Below are 15,824 nucleotides of genomic sequence, written 5' to 3'. Positions count from 1 at the left end.
CGTCCCTGGACTCAACACTCTCCATCCCTCGACCATCTTCAGTGCAAATTTCTCATTACCTAAATACAGCCAAATCATAAATCTAAAATGGGGTTTGAAGAAAAGGGCTCACCCAGCCCGGCTGGTACAGCTGTCGACGTTGACGTTGATGTTGCTGAGTCTCAAACTTACAGCCGCCCGAAACGATGGCTGTCGAAGATCTCGGCAATGGGCGTCGAAGTGCGCGGTATAACTCCCATACCGCTTGAGGAGCGTACCGACAAGCGCTTCATCAACGTTTTCTTTGTGTGGTTCACCATGAGCACCAACCTCCTACCGTAAGCTCTAATGTCCAAGTTGAAGAATGCTTTGACTGATTCGTCAACTAGTATCATCACTGGCATGGTTGGGACTTTATCGTTTGGCATTAGTCTTCGCGACTGCTCGCTATTGATTCTTTTTTTCAGTCTGGCTTGCACCGTTCCCGCCGCATACTTCAGCACTTTTGGTTCAAGAACCGGATTGCGACAAATGCTTCATGCACGATATACATTTGGGTTAGTGTGTTTTCTGGCGCGACAGTGGCTCAACAAAGGTGATCTGACAGGATTCTAGTTATTACTTGATCTCTATCATAGTGGCTCTCAATCTTTGCACCATTGCTGGTTTCGGAGTCATCGATTGTGTCCTCGGCGGCTCTACCCTATCCGCTGTCTCGAGTGGAAAAATTGATGACACCGTGGGCATCGTCATCATTGCTATTATTGCAATGGTCGTATGCTTCGGTGGATATCGTGCCCTGCACCAATATGAGCGATATTCATGGATATTTGCTCTGTTAGCGATCATCATTGCAACCGGTGTAGGTGGCAAGAACCTGAGCAAGCAGGTAGAGACTGAGCCTGCTTCAGCTGCAACGATCATCGGCTATGGTGGCGTGATTGCGGGATTCTTGATCCCATGGGCAGTATGTATTACCTCTGGTTCACTTTTCAATCATGTGCTGACCATACTAGGCCATGGCTGCCGACTTCAGTGTCTATTGCGACCCGTCCGTTACTACCTGGCGAATCTTTGCCTACACATACGCTGGCCTCTTCTTCCCGACAGTTCCCCTCATGGTTCTTGGAGCCGCAATTGGAGGCGCCACGCCGAACATTCCATCATGGTCTCAAGGTTATGATGACTTCAGCGTGGGCGGTGTCCTCCAGGCCATGCTGCTTCCTGCTGGCGGTTTCGGCAGATTCGTCGCTGTTCTCCTTTCCCTGTCAGTCATCGGTAACTTGGCAGCCGCCATGTACTCGATCTCGCTCAACTTCCAGCTTCTCCTGCCTTTCTTCGTCCGCGTTCCACGCTTCGTGTTCTCCATCGTCTACACTATCGTGTGTATTCCTGTTGCGATCACGGCTGCCAAGTCATTCTTTGACAGTCTTGAAAACTTCATCTACCTAATTGCCTACTGGTCAGCAGCTTTTGTGTCCGTGGTCGCCATAGAGCACTTCGTTTTCCGCAAGGCAGACTGCAGCTCGTATGTTGTCGCTCACTGGGATCAACCCAGCAAGCTGCCTACTGGTATTGCTGCAATTGGAGCAATGGGTCTTTCGTTTGGTCTAGTTGTGCCATGCATGTCCCAAATCTGGTATACAGGGCCGTTGGCTGTTACTACGGGTGATATTGGATTCGAAGTTGCTTTGGTTCTCGCAGGTCTGCTCTACCTACCTCTTAGGTGGATCGAATTGAAGTTTCGCGCGGCTTAGGAAGATGGTCCTTCGATCTAGTCGACACATTCTTGTACCTTCGATGTAAGATCTCTAGCCCTTGGAGCACATTTATAGACATTATTAGAACCACCTTCTCAATTTATCAAGGATTATTCCGAAATAGCATATTGTTACCATGACCAAGCCTAGTAACGTGTCTTGCATAATTATATGTCAAAAACTCGGTTGTAGACCCGCCTTGGGCTGCTCATGATTAGATCACTCGACTATCTCGATATTGACGTGCAGAAGCTAAGATGCAGAAGAATAACCTTTTCCTCTGTATAATTGCCTATCACAGTATCTTGAGGCACTAGCGTGCACGATTTCTCAGCCCTGTGGCTTGCCTTTGCAGTTGCAAAAGCCACTTCCCCAATGTCACGCATGACGCTCTCGATGAATTCCAACTGCCCAAACCGCCCTTTAATATGAGTAGGCCATGGTCGTCGCGACCATGGATCATCTGGCCGAGCATCACAAGTCATTCGACTTCGAGTGCGGTTGGCGCCGGTACTAGTAGCAGCGACAAGTCAATTACACGCTAGCCGAAGGTGAATGGGACAACTTCTGTAAACGCTGCTTCATCTCCGTGGCAAATTATGATTGACGGCGGCACAGACAACTTTGATGATGATTGTACCGGGGATCAGTGTTGATGTAAGCAATGTCTTGAGTACAAGCGGTTGGCCGACAGCTTCAAGAACAACTACTAACCCAATTTGTGAACAATTTGGGGAAATATCATTATTCAACCACCATTTTCGGCCAAAGTGAAGTGTCTTCAGAACTATTACATAGGTGCACCTGAGAGGCCATCTTTATAGTCATCTCCCAAGCCAATGGTCCAAGTCTGCGGGCCGAAGTGCGACATTCTCGCGTGTTTATTGTTGAGGTATGACGATTATCAATTGTTCTTCAATGTAAGCAGCGTGATGCACATCCATGAGATGTTACAGTCAGCCATGCTTTGTAGGTTTAGGGAAGTCTTATATATGCCAATGAGGGCTAGCGTAGGCACTAGCTCATCCCACGGCATTCTGAAAACGGCCGCTGATTCGTTCAAGCGCGGTCGGTGTTGAGGGCGGATCTATGCTGTTCATTTACCTTGTTCACGTCGCCAAAACTTCTCCCAACGTCATTTGATTGACTTGATCATTACAATATATGAGTCGCCGCGCTATAGGCCATCATGAGCTATAATTAAGCACAGAAGTAAGCCATTCTTCCTGGCTCTCCGCTAGGTAGGTCCGACGGAAGCGTCGCTTGAACCTCACGGGTAGCTGGATAGTCCGAAACTAACTACGCCTCTTATGACAGGCTTCTGATCCAATGCTCGCTCAAAATATCCCGTAGAGCATTTGTTTGTCCAAGAATTTGTTTTTCAAGCGATAGCATCCTCTAGTCCGCTTTACGGTCACAATTGGGTACCCGGAGCTAGCAGTACCATGAGCGACCCCCAAGATCAAAATGACAGTGCTCATACTAAAGACATGACCGAAAGAAAGCGCAAGTATCATCGGAAATCGCGGCGCGGTTGTGGGAACTGCAAGCTGCGCCGTGTTAAGGTATGCATAACTCCCAGCCGCTACCTGCACCCGCCCCTACGTATAGTCCATCTGATACATGATGTGCACTGACAGAAGACCCCAGTGTGACGAGACCAAGCCAAGCTGTACCAAATGCCTCAAATTTGGCGTTGCTTGCAATTACGGGCTTTTTTCCAATACAAGTACCGGCGAGTTGACAATAGCGTTTCGCGGAGTTAGCAACATTGAGCCGATCCAAAGAGCACCAGTCTCCATGAGGGAAAGTATGAGGGGCATGATCAATCACTCACTGACAACTCACTCTAACCGATCTCACTCATGGATGCCCATCTATCAATTAAAACCTCAAGATATGGACATACTTGATAGGTTCTGGGCGAGGACCGTTCTCACCGTCGGGGCTGACACGACGCGGGCCTTGTATCAGAAAGAGTCCTACAGACTTGGCACTATGGTAAGTTCATGTGCGCCAGAGACTCCATTTGTATGTAATTTACCCTCTGATGTCTGGAAGCATTCGTTTCTGGCGCATCTAATGATGGCTGTCACTCTACAGCATGACCGTGCTACCTCGCCAGATCCCAGTGCACCGCCGTCTGCGGCAGAGCTTTTCCACACAGCACAAGGGACAGCTCTCTATAACAGTCGTCTAGCAAATCCAGACTCATGCTCGAGTTCTGAGCTCGATGCACTCTGGATTGGCTCTGCGTTTCTCGGGGTTGCTTCTTTTGCGTACGTCGAGGCACGCACACCAGCGGAGGCCTGGCCCCTCCAACCACGTCCCGCATCCGAACCTCACTGGATGACCATAGGTGATGGCAAGAAGGAGGTATGGCGTATATCGGATCTTACAAGGCGAGACAGTTCCTTGACTAAGCTCGTCCAACCCGTAGTGGATGTCTTCGTCACTGTGTCAGCTACGCCGACTCGAGGCGAGCTCTGCAATATACCTCCGGAAATTGTTCAGTTCTTGGAACTAGACAATTCAGAAACTCAGCAAAGCAATCCCCGCTTCGGTCCGGCAATCGCTCTGTCTCGGCTCATGCCGTTAGAGTACAACTCAACGACAATCCTGAAGTTTGTCCTTTTCCACATGCAAATGGAGCCCGAATTCCGCGACTTGCTTGATATGAAGGATCCCGGGGCGATGTTGTTACTAGCCTACTGGTACGCAAAAGTTAGCAAGTACCAGCAGTGGTGGACATGGCGTCGCGCGATCTTAGAATGCCAGGCTATCTGCATCTATCTCAGGAGATATCACCCAGATCTGCCGCACCTTGGGGTGGCGCTCCGATATCCTGAATCTGTCTGTGGAGGGTTCGGCGGTATCACAGTACATGGGCGTCAGCTGCAGTGATAAAGGGGCATCATCACTTTTAATTTTTGAGGCACGACTTAGAGATGAGAAAAGCATCTATCCCATCCGGACACGACTAGCCACTGCACCTCATGCGCATGCGTTTTCAACTTTATATACAAAATTCATGTTATGAAGACCAGCCAGAATTCCACACAAGATAGACTGGAAATTTCAAGGCCCGAACAGCTTCTCAAGTCGTACACTCCCAAGTTGCATTTGGTTAACCCGTTGAAACTGTAGTGTACAACTCACCTTTGGCTAGATCTTCGTCCACACTAATCATGGGATACTACAGCATTTGAAATTCTTGCCGCCTGGACAGCGATCTAAGGTCTGTCAGTGGAAAGATGATGCCACATAATGATGGAGAGAATTCACTATTTAGCCAATTTCCAGCAACGCAGGAGCTCGAAGTCCATTGGCACGAGGAATAAGGCCCCAGATAAGTGTCAGGAATTACGTCGCATGCATCAACGACACAGCATTTGACATCGTCGGGGTCGTATGGACAAGCCCCTGAAGTTGTCTTTCCCTTATATTTTGCGCAAGTGGATGTCTTGACGCAAATTCCATGGTCTTTCCATTCTCCCGTCGCTTTGCTTCCAGTGCAGTGTCCGTTGAGGGCGGCTAAGGAGCCCAAGGGCAACAGTAAGATAATTGTATGGACAAGGCGCATCGTGTCGCAAGCTTTCAAATGTAGACAGATATCAATTGTGATCTTGGGGTTTCAATTGTTGTTCAAGAACAAGAATGGCATGAATAGGGCATGCTCGGATCAACGCCCTCATGGGAACAACCGCCATGTTATGGACTGACTGCCACCGAGTGCCTGATAATAAGACGGAAGAATACAAAACCGTTGCCAGAATACCATCACAGCCAGGAGGCATGCAAATTAGTTGTAGCATTGTGTTGAACGGCTCATCCCAAGCCTGCTAATTTTGGGTACCTGAGGTCAATTTCCGTGTGGCTAAGTCCAGCTGCTGGTAGTTATTTTTGGGTATAACACACTGCTTGGTAGATCTCGTCCCCCTCGGTTGGTCTCAGGGGTGTTGGTGGCGCCCAATTGGAAGGGGCAGAAGCAGGCCTGGAAATTGCTGTTGCGCGAGCCTGACTTAAGCTGTGGCCAAGGAGAGCACAACTCTGATTCACTGGGCACTCCATTTCAAGTCTGAGGACGTCATAGCTACAGCAGACTGCTCAAGCACTTTGCATCGTCGCATATAAATTCATGTAGTAACCTTGACCATTTCGCCGACGTTTTGGCGCTTCTTGGCCATGAGATGGGTCAGCAATCGAGCTCTGCCCATCCAACCAGACGGCCGCCGCTACTCTCCGGCTCGCATCAGTAGGTTCGGCCTTGAGAAAGCACGTTTTCGAGCACCGAGGTCACATGGCAGGGATCATTGTCTTGGAAAGTTGTTACCCTTCAGAATCGCGGGTCCTCGTGTCCTTTGTCAAAGGACATGAATGCCGCATCCGTCAGTCGGCGTTCAGAACGCGAATGCGAAAGTGCAAGAACAAAGAAAGCCACGATCATTAGCTTGATCGGCGTAGCCCGATCCAATGTCAATTTTGAGATGGCAAGTTCCCATCATGAGAGAAGCTCTGTTGCCCTTGACGCATGAAAGGCATTTGGCCATTTCCCATTCCCATCGTAAAAACAAGCTGCATACCTAAGGATTCTATGGTCTTCCTCAGTCATTTCGCAGAACGTGTTGCGGTTCAGGGAGGTGGTACTTTATGAGTTCGACTTTCTGGCCATGAGCCAATCGCAGTAGACAGTTTGAAACGCCGTAAAATTTCACCTGGGTAGCATTCTATTCCACTGATCGCTGTAGAGGACCGCTGAAAGCCAGGCAGGCCCTTTGGCGCGCTTAGGAGTACTCTCCAACCGTCATCACTCAACATCACCTCCACCTTTCACTTGTCCCAAGTTTGTTTTACGACATCTCAATATTATCACATCTGTATCGTCATTCACTGGAAAATCCGGGAATTTGGATCGTGTTATGAACAGAGTCTAAGACAAGGCAGTTTGAAGCTCGGTCATGCAGCTCATCGTGCTACAAAAGTGGTAGAGATCTGCACAATGCCGAGCATGTACATGTACTCCTCCGGGGGTTGAGGGATTTCTGCGACAAAGGGGAGGAATCGAGGACTAGACTGTTTCCGCTTGACTTTTTGATTTTGGGGATCCAATTGTTCATTTGCGGCATGGCTACAATTGTCCAGCTCTTTCATCCTTATGGGCGACGCCAGGTTGAACAAAGAGCAGCCATGTTGGAGCTTCCGCCAGCCGCGCCCCCAACCAGCCCAATTGAACTCCACGAGCCAGCGGACTGCCATTCTGTGATGCACTTGCTTCCGGAATGGCGATGGTGAGCATCACCTCCCGGCCGGTCACGTCTCTGGGCTCTTTGTCTGGGCCCTCTTCAAATGAGCAATGGTGCCAGGTCCATGGCCCAGGACGCCTTTCCCACCAGTCCCGTTCTTCCTGTTCACGTTTCCATTGCATGTAATTGTATTTGCCCCTTAAAGGTCAATAAAATCGAGGATGATATCGAGTCTCTTCTCCGGCAAACGCAGTCAGAAAGCCACCGAACGGAAGAATCCTCTTGGGAAACTCCTCGGCAGTGACACAGTCAAGAGCATCGTCATCAATGAGAAGGATCGGAAGAGGCGCTCCAGACAACGTTGGGACTTGAGAATCAGCGCTTCTGATCCCGAGTTTCTGAAAGTCGAATCTGATTTCGAGCGTGCCCTGGCCGTGGTCAATCCAGACCAGAGCATTCAGGGTGTCCTCGATAGACACTTTACGGCATTCGAAAAGAAGCTGCTCACGCCAGTCGATAAGAGACGCCACCCGCAGCTGTACAAGATCCAAAGGCTGAATCGCAAGCGCTTTCTCCGGCTACTCAAATCACCGCGTTTCGAGAGCAGGAAGTCTACCGCGTCTCTAGCATTCAAGCTCACTCTATTATACTTCGGCCTCCCAGTTGCGCCAATGGGTTTCGGCATCGGCATCAATGACAGTATCGAGAACGAGGAACAGCTTGAATTAGACGTCTCAGACGATCACGACGACGCACCCATGGACCTTGTGGCAGAGGAGCTCCGGCCATTACGCTTTCTGAATGCGTACCAGAACCGGATGTGGGGGGCTGATTCATTGCGTGGTATGTTAGAATGTGCATTCTGTTCATATAGACCTAACGTGTGAAATAGACGGAGCAGAAGACTTGGAGGTTTACTATAGTGGACCGCGGTTCAAGCCGTCTAATCTCACCAGAAAGTTTGGTACAACGAAATCCATGCGAGAAGCATTGAACCTGCGTGGCGGTGGCCTAGTCGAGGAAGATGCGGACATGGCTGCCATTGAAGACGAAGCGCCGCCTGATGAAAACCAGCTCACGCTTCGTGGAGGAGCTGGTAACGAAACGACAGCGCCCATGATCCTTTATGGTCTGCAAGGCCAGACTCAGTTTGATATGACGATACCGCGTGATTTCTTCGCCGCAGTCAACCGTCTCCTGGGACTCACCGACCGCAACGTCACCGTTTCTTTTGCTTTGTGGGATAAGAAAGAGAGAATCTGGTCTTCTGAGCTATCAAGCTTACAGCTTGGCGACAAGCAGAGCGAGTTAGCTTATTACGGCAACTTGTACGACTTCATCAGTAGCGATGAATATGACAACGAAAATAATGCCCTGTTTGTCTGGACTTGGGGTTCGGATGTGCAGAAATACCTCGATTCTGTGGAACCCGATCCCAAGAGGCATCGTGTCGCCCGCTTCACGCTGAAAGACTCACACTTTCACGATGTCGCTTACCTCTCTATACCAGAAAGTCACGAGGTACACGCCGGAGCGAACTACTATGAAGACTGGTTCAAGGCAATTCTTCGCATCCTATGCCGCATTGGGGATGGAGAAATCGGTGATAAGAGTGTCAGCCCATATCTCTCCAATTTCGTCCGCCTGGTTCACCAGAATAATCCTAACACGTCATACGGTACGACAAGTTGGCCTAGATTTGTGTGGGAGAACGTCCATGGTATGTGGGTGGAAGTAAGCATCACAGACTTCCAGATTGAGATACTACCCGGGGTCTTGAGCGAGGGTGAAATGTCCTTTCAGGTCTATGGATACAATAAGTCTTGTTTAGGACCTGGCAGGCCGCTTCAGGGACGCGATCCAAGGGCGTTTGTGGAACTTGTGGAAGAGTCCTTGCCAGTGAGCGAGTGGAACATTGCCAATGTCGTGGAAATTCATGGGTATAAGGAAGGACAGAGACATAAGACAGGGTTCCACACTCTCCATCTCAGAAATGGAGAGGATGCTAAGAGCTTCGACGAGCTCAAGAAGACAATGCAAGGAAGTTCGCTATTGACTGGTCGGGCGCTGTGGGATGACTACGAGGCAGTCGCTCCCAAACCCCCAAACCACTTCTTCCAGTTCCGACTCGACGATACATGGCAAAGTTTCGAAGACAGGGTTGACTCGCAGATTGTCAAGAAAAACCCCAAGCTTGCACATCTTCAGCGTGGAGACTATGGCATCCAACTCGACGAAAGAGATGCGTATGATGAAATGGGTTCAATCAACCGCATTGCTTACGACTTCTTCACTGAGAAACAAGGCACCAACACTGGGGAAAACGACCTTTTATGGAGCCGATTCACGAAGCGTATCTCTCGGTCCAAGGTCTACGTTGAGATCTTCGAGGTTGCCAAACATCCCGCCAGACTAAGAGAGGCCAACCCAAGCCAATGCATCTTCGGTTATCAGGACCCATATCGAGAACGCCCGCGCTTTAGTGTCCTGTCCACTGTTGAAGTAGAACCTACACCTGATCCACCCAAGGACACGGACAAAGGGGACGACAGCGATGATGAGCCTCCCCCGCTACCCTCTATTGAGGAGGCATTGGCACTAAATAAGCCTGTTGGTGGTACAAGTTCATCAAATACCACTGTTCCCGTCCCGAGTGTTCCTGTTACAACCACTCCTATTACGGGTGAGAAGCAGCCATTGTCTCAGCATACTCCATTACCAGAGAGCGAAGAGGACAAGGCCAGTCGTATCAAAGCCTTTGAAGCACCGGCTCAGCGCAAGCCATATGACGAGAACCCGCCGCCTCGACTCGCGGCAATGAGCGAGTTCGAGCGTGGCAGGCTGGCTCGCGAATGGTCTTACGGCCGACCGTTGTCTGTGAACGCCGAGGGCTTGCCGCCTACCTTCCCCATCAATGCCCCTCCCGTAGAACACATCATCAGGACCAATAGCTCAAGTATGCCAGCCGTTGCAGCTCAGCTGCTCACCGCTTCTGAACAGCGCAGGCTGCAGGGCAATCTCTTTGAGATGCGGCAGATCGCGCTGCAGAGGACACAGAAGTGCCCTTACGACTCCTGCGAGATATACTTCCCCCTTGCGGAAAATTGGCGACTCCAGGGACATCTCAAAAAGCATCACACCGGCAAGGAGTGCCCTTTCTGTCCAGAAATTCTCTACGAGCACTGGAGTCCGGCACAGCAACGCAAGCATTTTGAGGAGAAGCACGCCGACCACTTCTCTCAGAAGGGTGATCTGGCGAGAGACTCTTCTATCCAAGTCAAGGATCTCGAGCGAGTCCACCCTCGCGAGCAGCAATACAACTTCTGCCCTCGCTGTGGACGCAACCATCACACTCTCGACAGCAAGGCCGATCGCACGCAGCATGACAATCATTGTTTCCCCGGTATGAGCATCACCTTCAAGCCCCACACATGGTGCGTTGACTGTGGCGAGGCCATTGACAAGAACCCCCATTCTGCGGGTCTGTCCGGCAACGCGCCAGATGCCCACATGTGCACTATGGACAAGAGCCAGGCTGCCGGAAAGGCAGAGCACCCTTACTGCGAGCAGTGCGGATTGGCATGTGGTCTGTTCTCTAGGCGCTATGCATCGAAGCACTTGCATCACTGCAAGGGCCACGGAGCAGAGCTGGCCAAGTTCTGCCCATGGTGCGGTGTCGATATGGGTCTCGACAGCAATGTGCGCCTTGCCCATCTCGCCGGGTGCAGCAAGTGTCCCATCGGTGCTGAGGGTCCCATCGACATCTCGACTGGCGACCCGACGCCGAGCCCGCTGCTGAACGAGGAGATCTTGCGGAAGAGATTCTTCGCTAGCAAACCTGGCACCGTCGAGATTCCCAAGAAGTGCCCCTTCAATGACTGCCAGACCGACATGTCATTCCTGAACGCGAACGGCATTTTCCGCCACTTCCTCGACAAGCACGGCGATGTCCTCGGGAACGTGGACACTTGCCCCTATTGCGAGCTTGACTTTGATAAGCGAGGTTGGAAGACCAGAGTGGACAAGGTCGCCCACTTTGACGACCATCTGAGCAAGTACCGCAGCCGGATCGCGGCGGATCGGACCATCAGCACACTGTCTGAGTTGGATCCTCTGGTCATTGCAGCTCGCAGGAACCGCGACGCCGATATCGTGGACCCGTTTGCGGAGCAGACTGGCTTGGAGGGGAACTACGCCGCGTCTCGAGTCGAGCTGCATGCTGCGCTTAATGACTTGAATCAAGTTACAGAAGAGCTGAATGCGCTCAAGAAAAAGCTGAGCAGTGGAGCCAACAAGTCATCGAAGGAGAAGGAGAAGGAGAAGGAGAAGGAGAAGCAAGAACAAGAAAAGAAGAAGAAGCAAGAACAAGAGAAGAAAACGAAGGAACAGGAGGAGAAAAAGAAAGAGAGCCAGAAGCAGAAGCAGGAACAGGAAAGAAAGGACAAGGAAAAGAAGGAACAGGAGAAGAAGGATGAGTCCAACAGCAGTACTACAGGTGAGTCTCTGAGATCTGAAGGGAAACATGATGAGATGACTGACTTCACTGTCTTCAAAGGTAAAGATCCGGCCGGCCCCAAGACCCCTCCACCAAAGCCACCAGGCTCGGTGAATAGAACACCAAAGGAGACCCCGAGCACCCCCAAGCCTAAGCCCAAGCCGGGTAAGAAGCCACCGGCCAAGCCCTCAAGAAAGCGCAAGTTCGACGACGATGGAACGTTCAAGCCGGGCGAGAATGAGGCTGAGTCTGAGGATGAGCTTGCTGGGCCCCCGTCGCAGAAGCCGAAGGATGGCTCGAATGGCAAGAAGCCCGCCCCTAAGCCGCCAGCTGCTGGCGAGAAGGATCCCACGTTTAAACCGGCACGGCGGCTGTCTGATGGCGACGACGACTACACAGAAGGTCTAGTTCCGGAGCCAAAGCCGGATATCGAACTGGAGCGTCCGGAGGCGCCCCCGTCTCAGAAGAGACCACGCGTGGAGCCGAAGCCACCGGCTAAACCGGCCAAACCAGCCCAAAAGAAGCCTGCAAAGCCGGCGACAAAACCTCCAGCAGCTACTTCCGGTCGGGTTACTAGGTTGGCCGCGAAGAAGCAGCGGGAGGATGCCGAGAAGGCAAAGAAGGCTCCTTGAGGTCTGTTCTGTGAAGGGAGGGAGACGGCGGAAGGGAAGTCGGGGTGTTGCCCGATATGGTGAAGAAGCTTGAGGAGGGTCAGGTGAAGACGGGATGGGATGCCTTGGATATTCTTTCATTATTACTCGTCTAGTTGTGCATTTTTCCCTGCCTGCCTGTCTTTCTTTCGTCCTGTCAACGTTACTGGTAGTTTGAATATACATTCATATTGAATTAACCATCGAGCCTTTTCGGTGGAAACAATCGATTCCATTTGTATCGGCAACGTCTCATAGTACAAGCGTCTCAATGGCGGTTTCGTTGCTAAAAAGCCTTGAGCTGATGTAATTCACCACGGGAGTCGGACAGTCCCGACCCATTGCCCTGCTCACGGGTGTCTTGACTAACTCTGCTCCGTGAACAGCAGACAGCCCCATCTCCTTAAGCAATAATTGACCCCCTGGCTCACGGGTGCTTGCTGCTTATACTTACAATACGGTGAGCATGGCGGTGAGGCACGGTAAGAAGATGGTACGGGCATGGTCAGGGTTGCCCATGGTCCGTCCAGTACTCGTATCCGCAGACTTATAGCATCTACTCCAATAGGCATTTCAGGTTGCACCTTGCACCACCGCCATCGGTAAACGCCGCCGTGACGGTCAAACAGACCTCTAGCATCAGGAGTCTCGGTGCCTCTCATGGTTGTTTGTTGAATGTCGGGGAACTGCCGACCCGACACTGCTCTCATACGCGTGTACATGGCTTCGTGAGAGACCAAGTACCTGATGTAATTCATGCCGGATTGCTTTGGCGCCTTGCCCCCGCTAATCGGAAGATTGGCCAGCGTGGCATACGCTAATGGGGACGCCACGGCAGAGATGCAGGCGCCTCCACCCGTATTGTTAACGAGGTTAGGGAAGGGAAGGTGAGTGGTCTTCAGGGATGTGTTTCTGGAAGGTCAACCGCTAAAGTACCTAAGATACCTACCTACACCTTACCGGGGCCAATCCGACAGGTTGCCGACCCGCCCGCCCCGACAAGCGCATCGTCGTCGTCGTCAACCGTCAACTCAAGACGGGAGACGGGAGACGGGAGACGGTCCAAACTTAAACGGTCACACTCCTGCCCCCGTTCACTCCCTCACTCCCTCACGGTGCACAAGATGGCCCTCTCTCCCTCGGCCTCTTCCCTGGGGGATTGTGATTGTATATTGTTATTCTTCTTCTTCTTATTATTATAATCTGTCTGCGCCTGTCATCCTTCTTCTATACCTCATCCTCATCATCATCATCATCAAATCCACTTACTTACATCTCTTATCACGGCACAGCGCCAGCTTCCTGCAGGTTCGGTGATCCTCTTATCAGACACCTAAGCATCTTACGTGTCTTAGTATATTATGCACCCTACCGCCCTCACAATCCGGTCTCGGCTGAGCCTCTGATGGTCCCTCAGAGACTCGACTGTGTCCATTGGCGATATACTGCTGTTTGCCACCGAAATCAGCGACTTATACTTGACTAGTCGCGACGCGCGCCGCCCGTGGGGAATAACGTCATGCACGAAGCTGCCACCAGGTAAGCTCCCCTTCACACACACAACTTGACCCTCAGCCACAGCAATAGCCTTCTGTGAATGGAACAATCACCTAACGAATATGGAAGGCTTCATCACAGGATCTGAAAATGTCGGTCAAAGCTCGCCAACGGCTCATACCTGAGCTTCTACATCTAGCAACAAGACCCCAACCTCGCATACGGGAATGCCTCTTCTGCAGCTGGCGCCGATCGATACACTCCCCCCCAACAGCTCGCCGACGTCCCGAATATAGCAATTCCTCCTCGTCCAAGCTCCCGCCGCCGAAACGTGCCAGCATTGGAAAGCCAGCGGCGGCCCTGCTAGCGGGAGGCGGTCTCTTCTCCTTCCTCTACGCCATTTCCAACCCCGACTCAGAAGACGACCACCACAAAGCCCAGGCTGAAGACAAGGCGGCATCTCCACCAGCAGCAGCTGACGAGCGCGATCCCTCCCTGCCACGGTTCCGTCTCACCGACGTCCGCAAGCACAATGCCTCTTCCGGCTCGCCCTGGGTCACCCACGACGACAAGGTCTACGACATCACAGACTGGGTGGCCGCCCACCCCGGCGGCGACGTCATCCTGCGCGCGGCAGGTGGCTCGATCGACCCCTACTGGAACATCTTCACCATCCACAAGGCCGCCCACGTGTACGAGATCCTGGCCCAGTACCTGATCGGGTACATCGACGCCGCCGACCTGGTCGACGGCCGGCCGCCCCGCGACGCCGTCGAGGACCCCTTCGAGAGCGACCCCGTCCGCGACGCCCGCATGACGGTGCACACCGCCAAGCCGTGCAACGCCGAGCCGCCCAACGACCAGCTCGAGGCCGAGTTCCTGACCCCCAACGAGCTGTTCTACGTCCGCAACCACATGTGGGTGCCCGTCGTGGACGACCAGAGCGTGGACAAGCACACCCTGACCGTGGAGCTGCCCGACGGCGAGGAGCGCACGTACACGATGGGCGAGCTGCGGAGGAAGTTCCAGACGCACCGGATCACGGCCGCGCTGCAGTGTTCGGGGAACCGACGCAACGACATGACCCGCCACGCCCACAAGACGAACGGCCTCCAGTGGGGCGTGGGCGCCATCAGCAACGCGGAGTGGGAGGGCGTCCGGCTGATGGACGTGCTCAAGGACGCCGGGCTGAAAGTGGCAGACTTGCACGACCTCACGGCGGTCCGGCCTCAGAGCGATGACGAGGGTGCCTCATTGCCAGACCCGAACACGCACCACGTGCAATTCTCGGGGCTCGAGGCCTACGGCGCTTCCATACCTCTAGCCACGGCCCTCGATCCTCGGAACGACGTCCTGCTCGCCTTCAGCATGAATGGCAAGCCCCTCCCGCGTGATCACGGCTTCCCTCTGCGCGCCGTCGTGCCCGGCCACGTTGCCGCCAGATCAGTCAAGTGGCTCAGCAAGATCGTCGTCTCGGACGAGGAGAGCTCGACGCAGTGGCAGAGGCGCGACTACAAGGGCTTTGGTCCAAACGAGGGGCCCAAGCCCGACTGGGACCGGGCCGCGGCTATTCAGGAGTTGCCCGTCACCAGCGCTGTCACGGGCGTGTGGGTCGGGGAGTCTGTCAGAGACGGAGGCATCCCGTGCTCGCAATCGTCGCAAAACGACATCTCAGAAGAGAGCCCGCCGATCGCCCTGCAAGGCTACGCCATGTCCGGTGGCGGGCGTGAGATCCGGCGAGTAGATGTAAGTCTGGACGGCGGCAAGACGTGGGACCAGGCCGAGCTGCTGGACGACTGCCCGCCGTCCGCACCTTGCAAAGGGAACAAGGCCTGGGCGTGGAAACGCTGGCGATACACCAGCAGCCTCCCACAGATCACGGCCCCGACCGACAGCCAGAAACGGCAGTGTACGACGATAGTCGTCAAGGCCACCGACGACTCGTACAATACGCAGCCAGACACCCACGCTGGGGTGTACAATGTGCGCGGCAATCTTGCCAACGCCTGGCATCGAGTCCGCGTTTGTCCCAGCTGTACCGTGACCGAGGCCGGCGACAAGAAAGTCATCTGGCGAACCGGCAAGACATTTGGTTGCGGCTTCCAGCAGGAAAAGGAAGACGAGAAGTTGGAAGAAGGGCCCTCACCATGAAATGCCTCTTAGCATGTAATCATCTTTTGTCAACACAAGAGATTGTAAT

At 52.8% G+C, this 15,824-nt stretch overlaps 3 protein-coding genes across 3 annotated transcripts; all 3 read left to right on the top strand.

The window, feature by feature from the left end:
• Nucleotides 1–87: 87 nt before the first annotated feature.
• UCRPA7_2141 (putative purine-cytosine permease fcy22 protein) lies at nucleotides 88–1,736 on the top strand (the record flags this gene model as incomplete). The annotated part of the gene is made up of 4 exons (XM_007914716.1): nucleotides 88–317; nucleotides 447–536; nucleotides 595–946; nucleotides 996–1,736. 4 exons carry the CDS (start codon nucleotides 88–90, stop codon nucleotides 1,734–1,736), a joined length of 1,413 nt encoding a protein of 470 aa, XP_007912907.1.
• Nucleotides 1,737–7,203: 5,467 nt separating this feature from the next.
• On the top strand, nucleotides 7,204–12,109 carry UCRPA7_2140 (hypothetical protein; the record flags this gene model as incomplete). Its single annotated transcript, XM_007914715.1, has 4 exons — nucleotides 7,204–7,825; nucleotides 7,875–8,716; nucleotides 8,814–8,881; nucleotides 8,974–12,109. The coding sequence occupies 4 exons, from the start codon at nucleotides 7,204–7,206 to the stop codon at nucleotides 12,107–12,109; spliced, it is 4,668 nt and encodes a 1,555-aa protein (XP_007912906.1).
• Nucleotides 12,110–13,646: 1,537 nt separating this feature from the next.
• On the top strand, nucleotides 13,647–15,775 carry UCRPA7_2139 (putative sulfite oxidase protein; the record flags this gene model as incomplete). Its single annotated transcript, XM_007914714.1, has 2 exons — nucleotides 13,647–13,666; nucleotides 13,921–15,775. 2 exons carry the CDS (start codon nucleotides 13,647–13,649, stop codon nucleotides 15,773–15,775), a joined length of 1,875 nt encoding a protein of 624 aa, XP_007912905.1.
• Between the last annotated feature and the right edge of the window lie 49 nt (nucleotides 15,776–15,824).

This window comes from Phaeoacremonium minimum (genome assembly GCF_000392275.1).
Source record: "Phaeoacremonium minimum UCRPA7 unplaced genomic scaffold PA7_03_scaffold_149, whole genome shotgun sequence".
In the NCBI taxonomy this organism is placed as follows: Eukaryota; Fungi; Ascomycota; class Sordariomycetes; order Togniniales; family Togniniaceae; genus Phaeoacremonium; species Phaeoacremonium minimum.
Note: the sequence above shows the minus strand (reverse complement) of the source record. Positions and strands in the feature narration are given on the sequence as shown.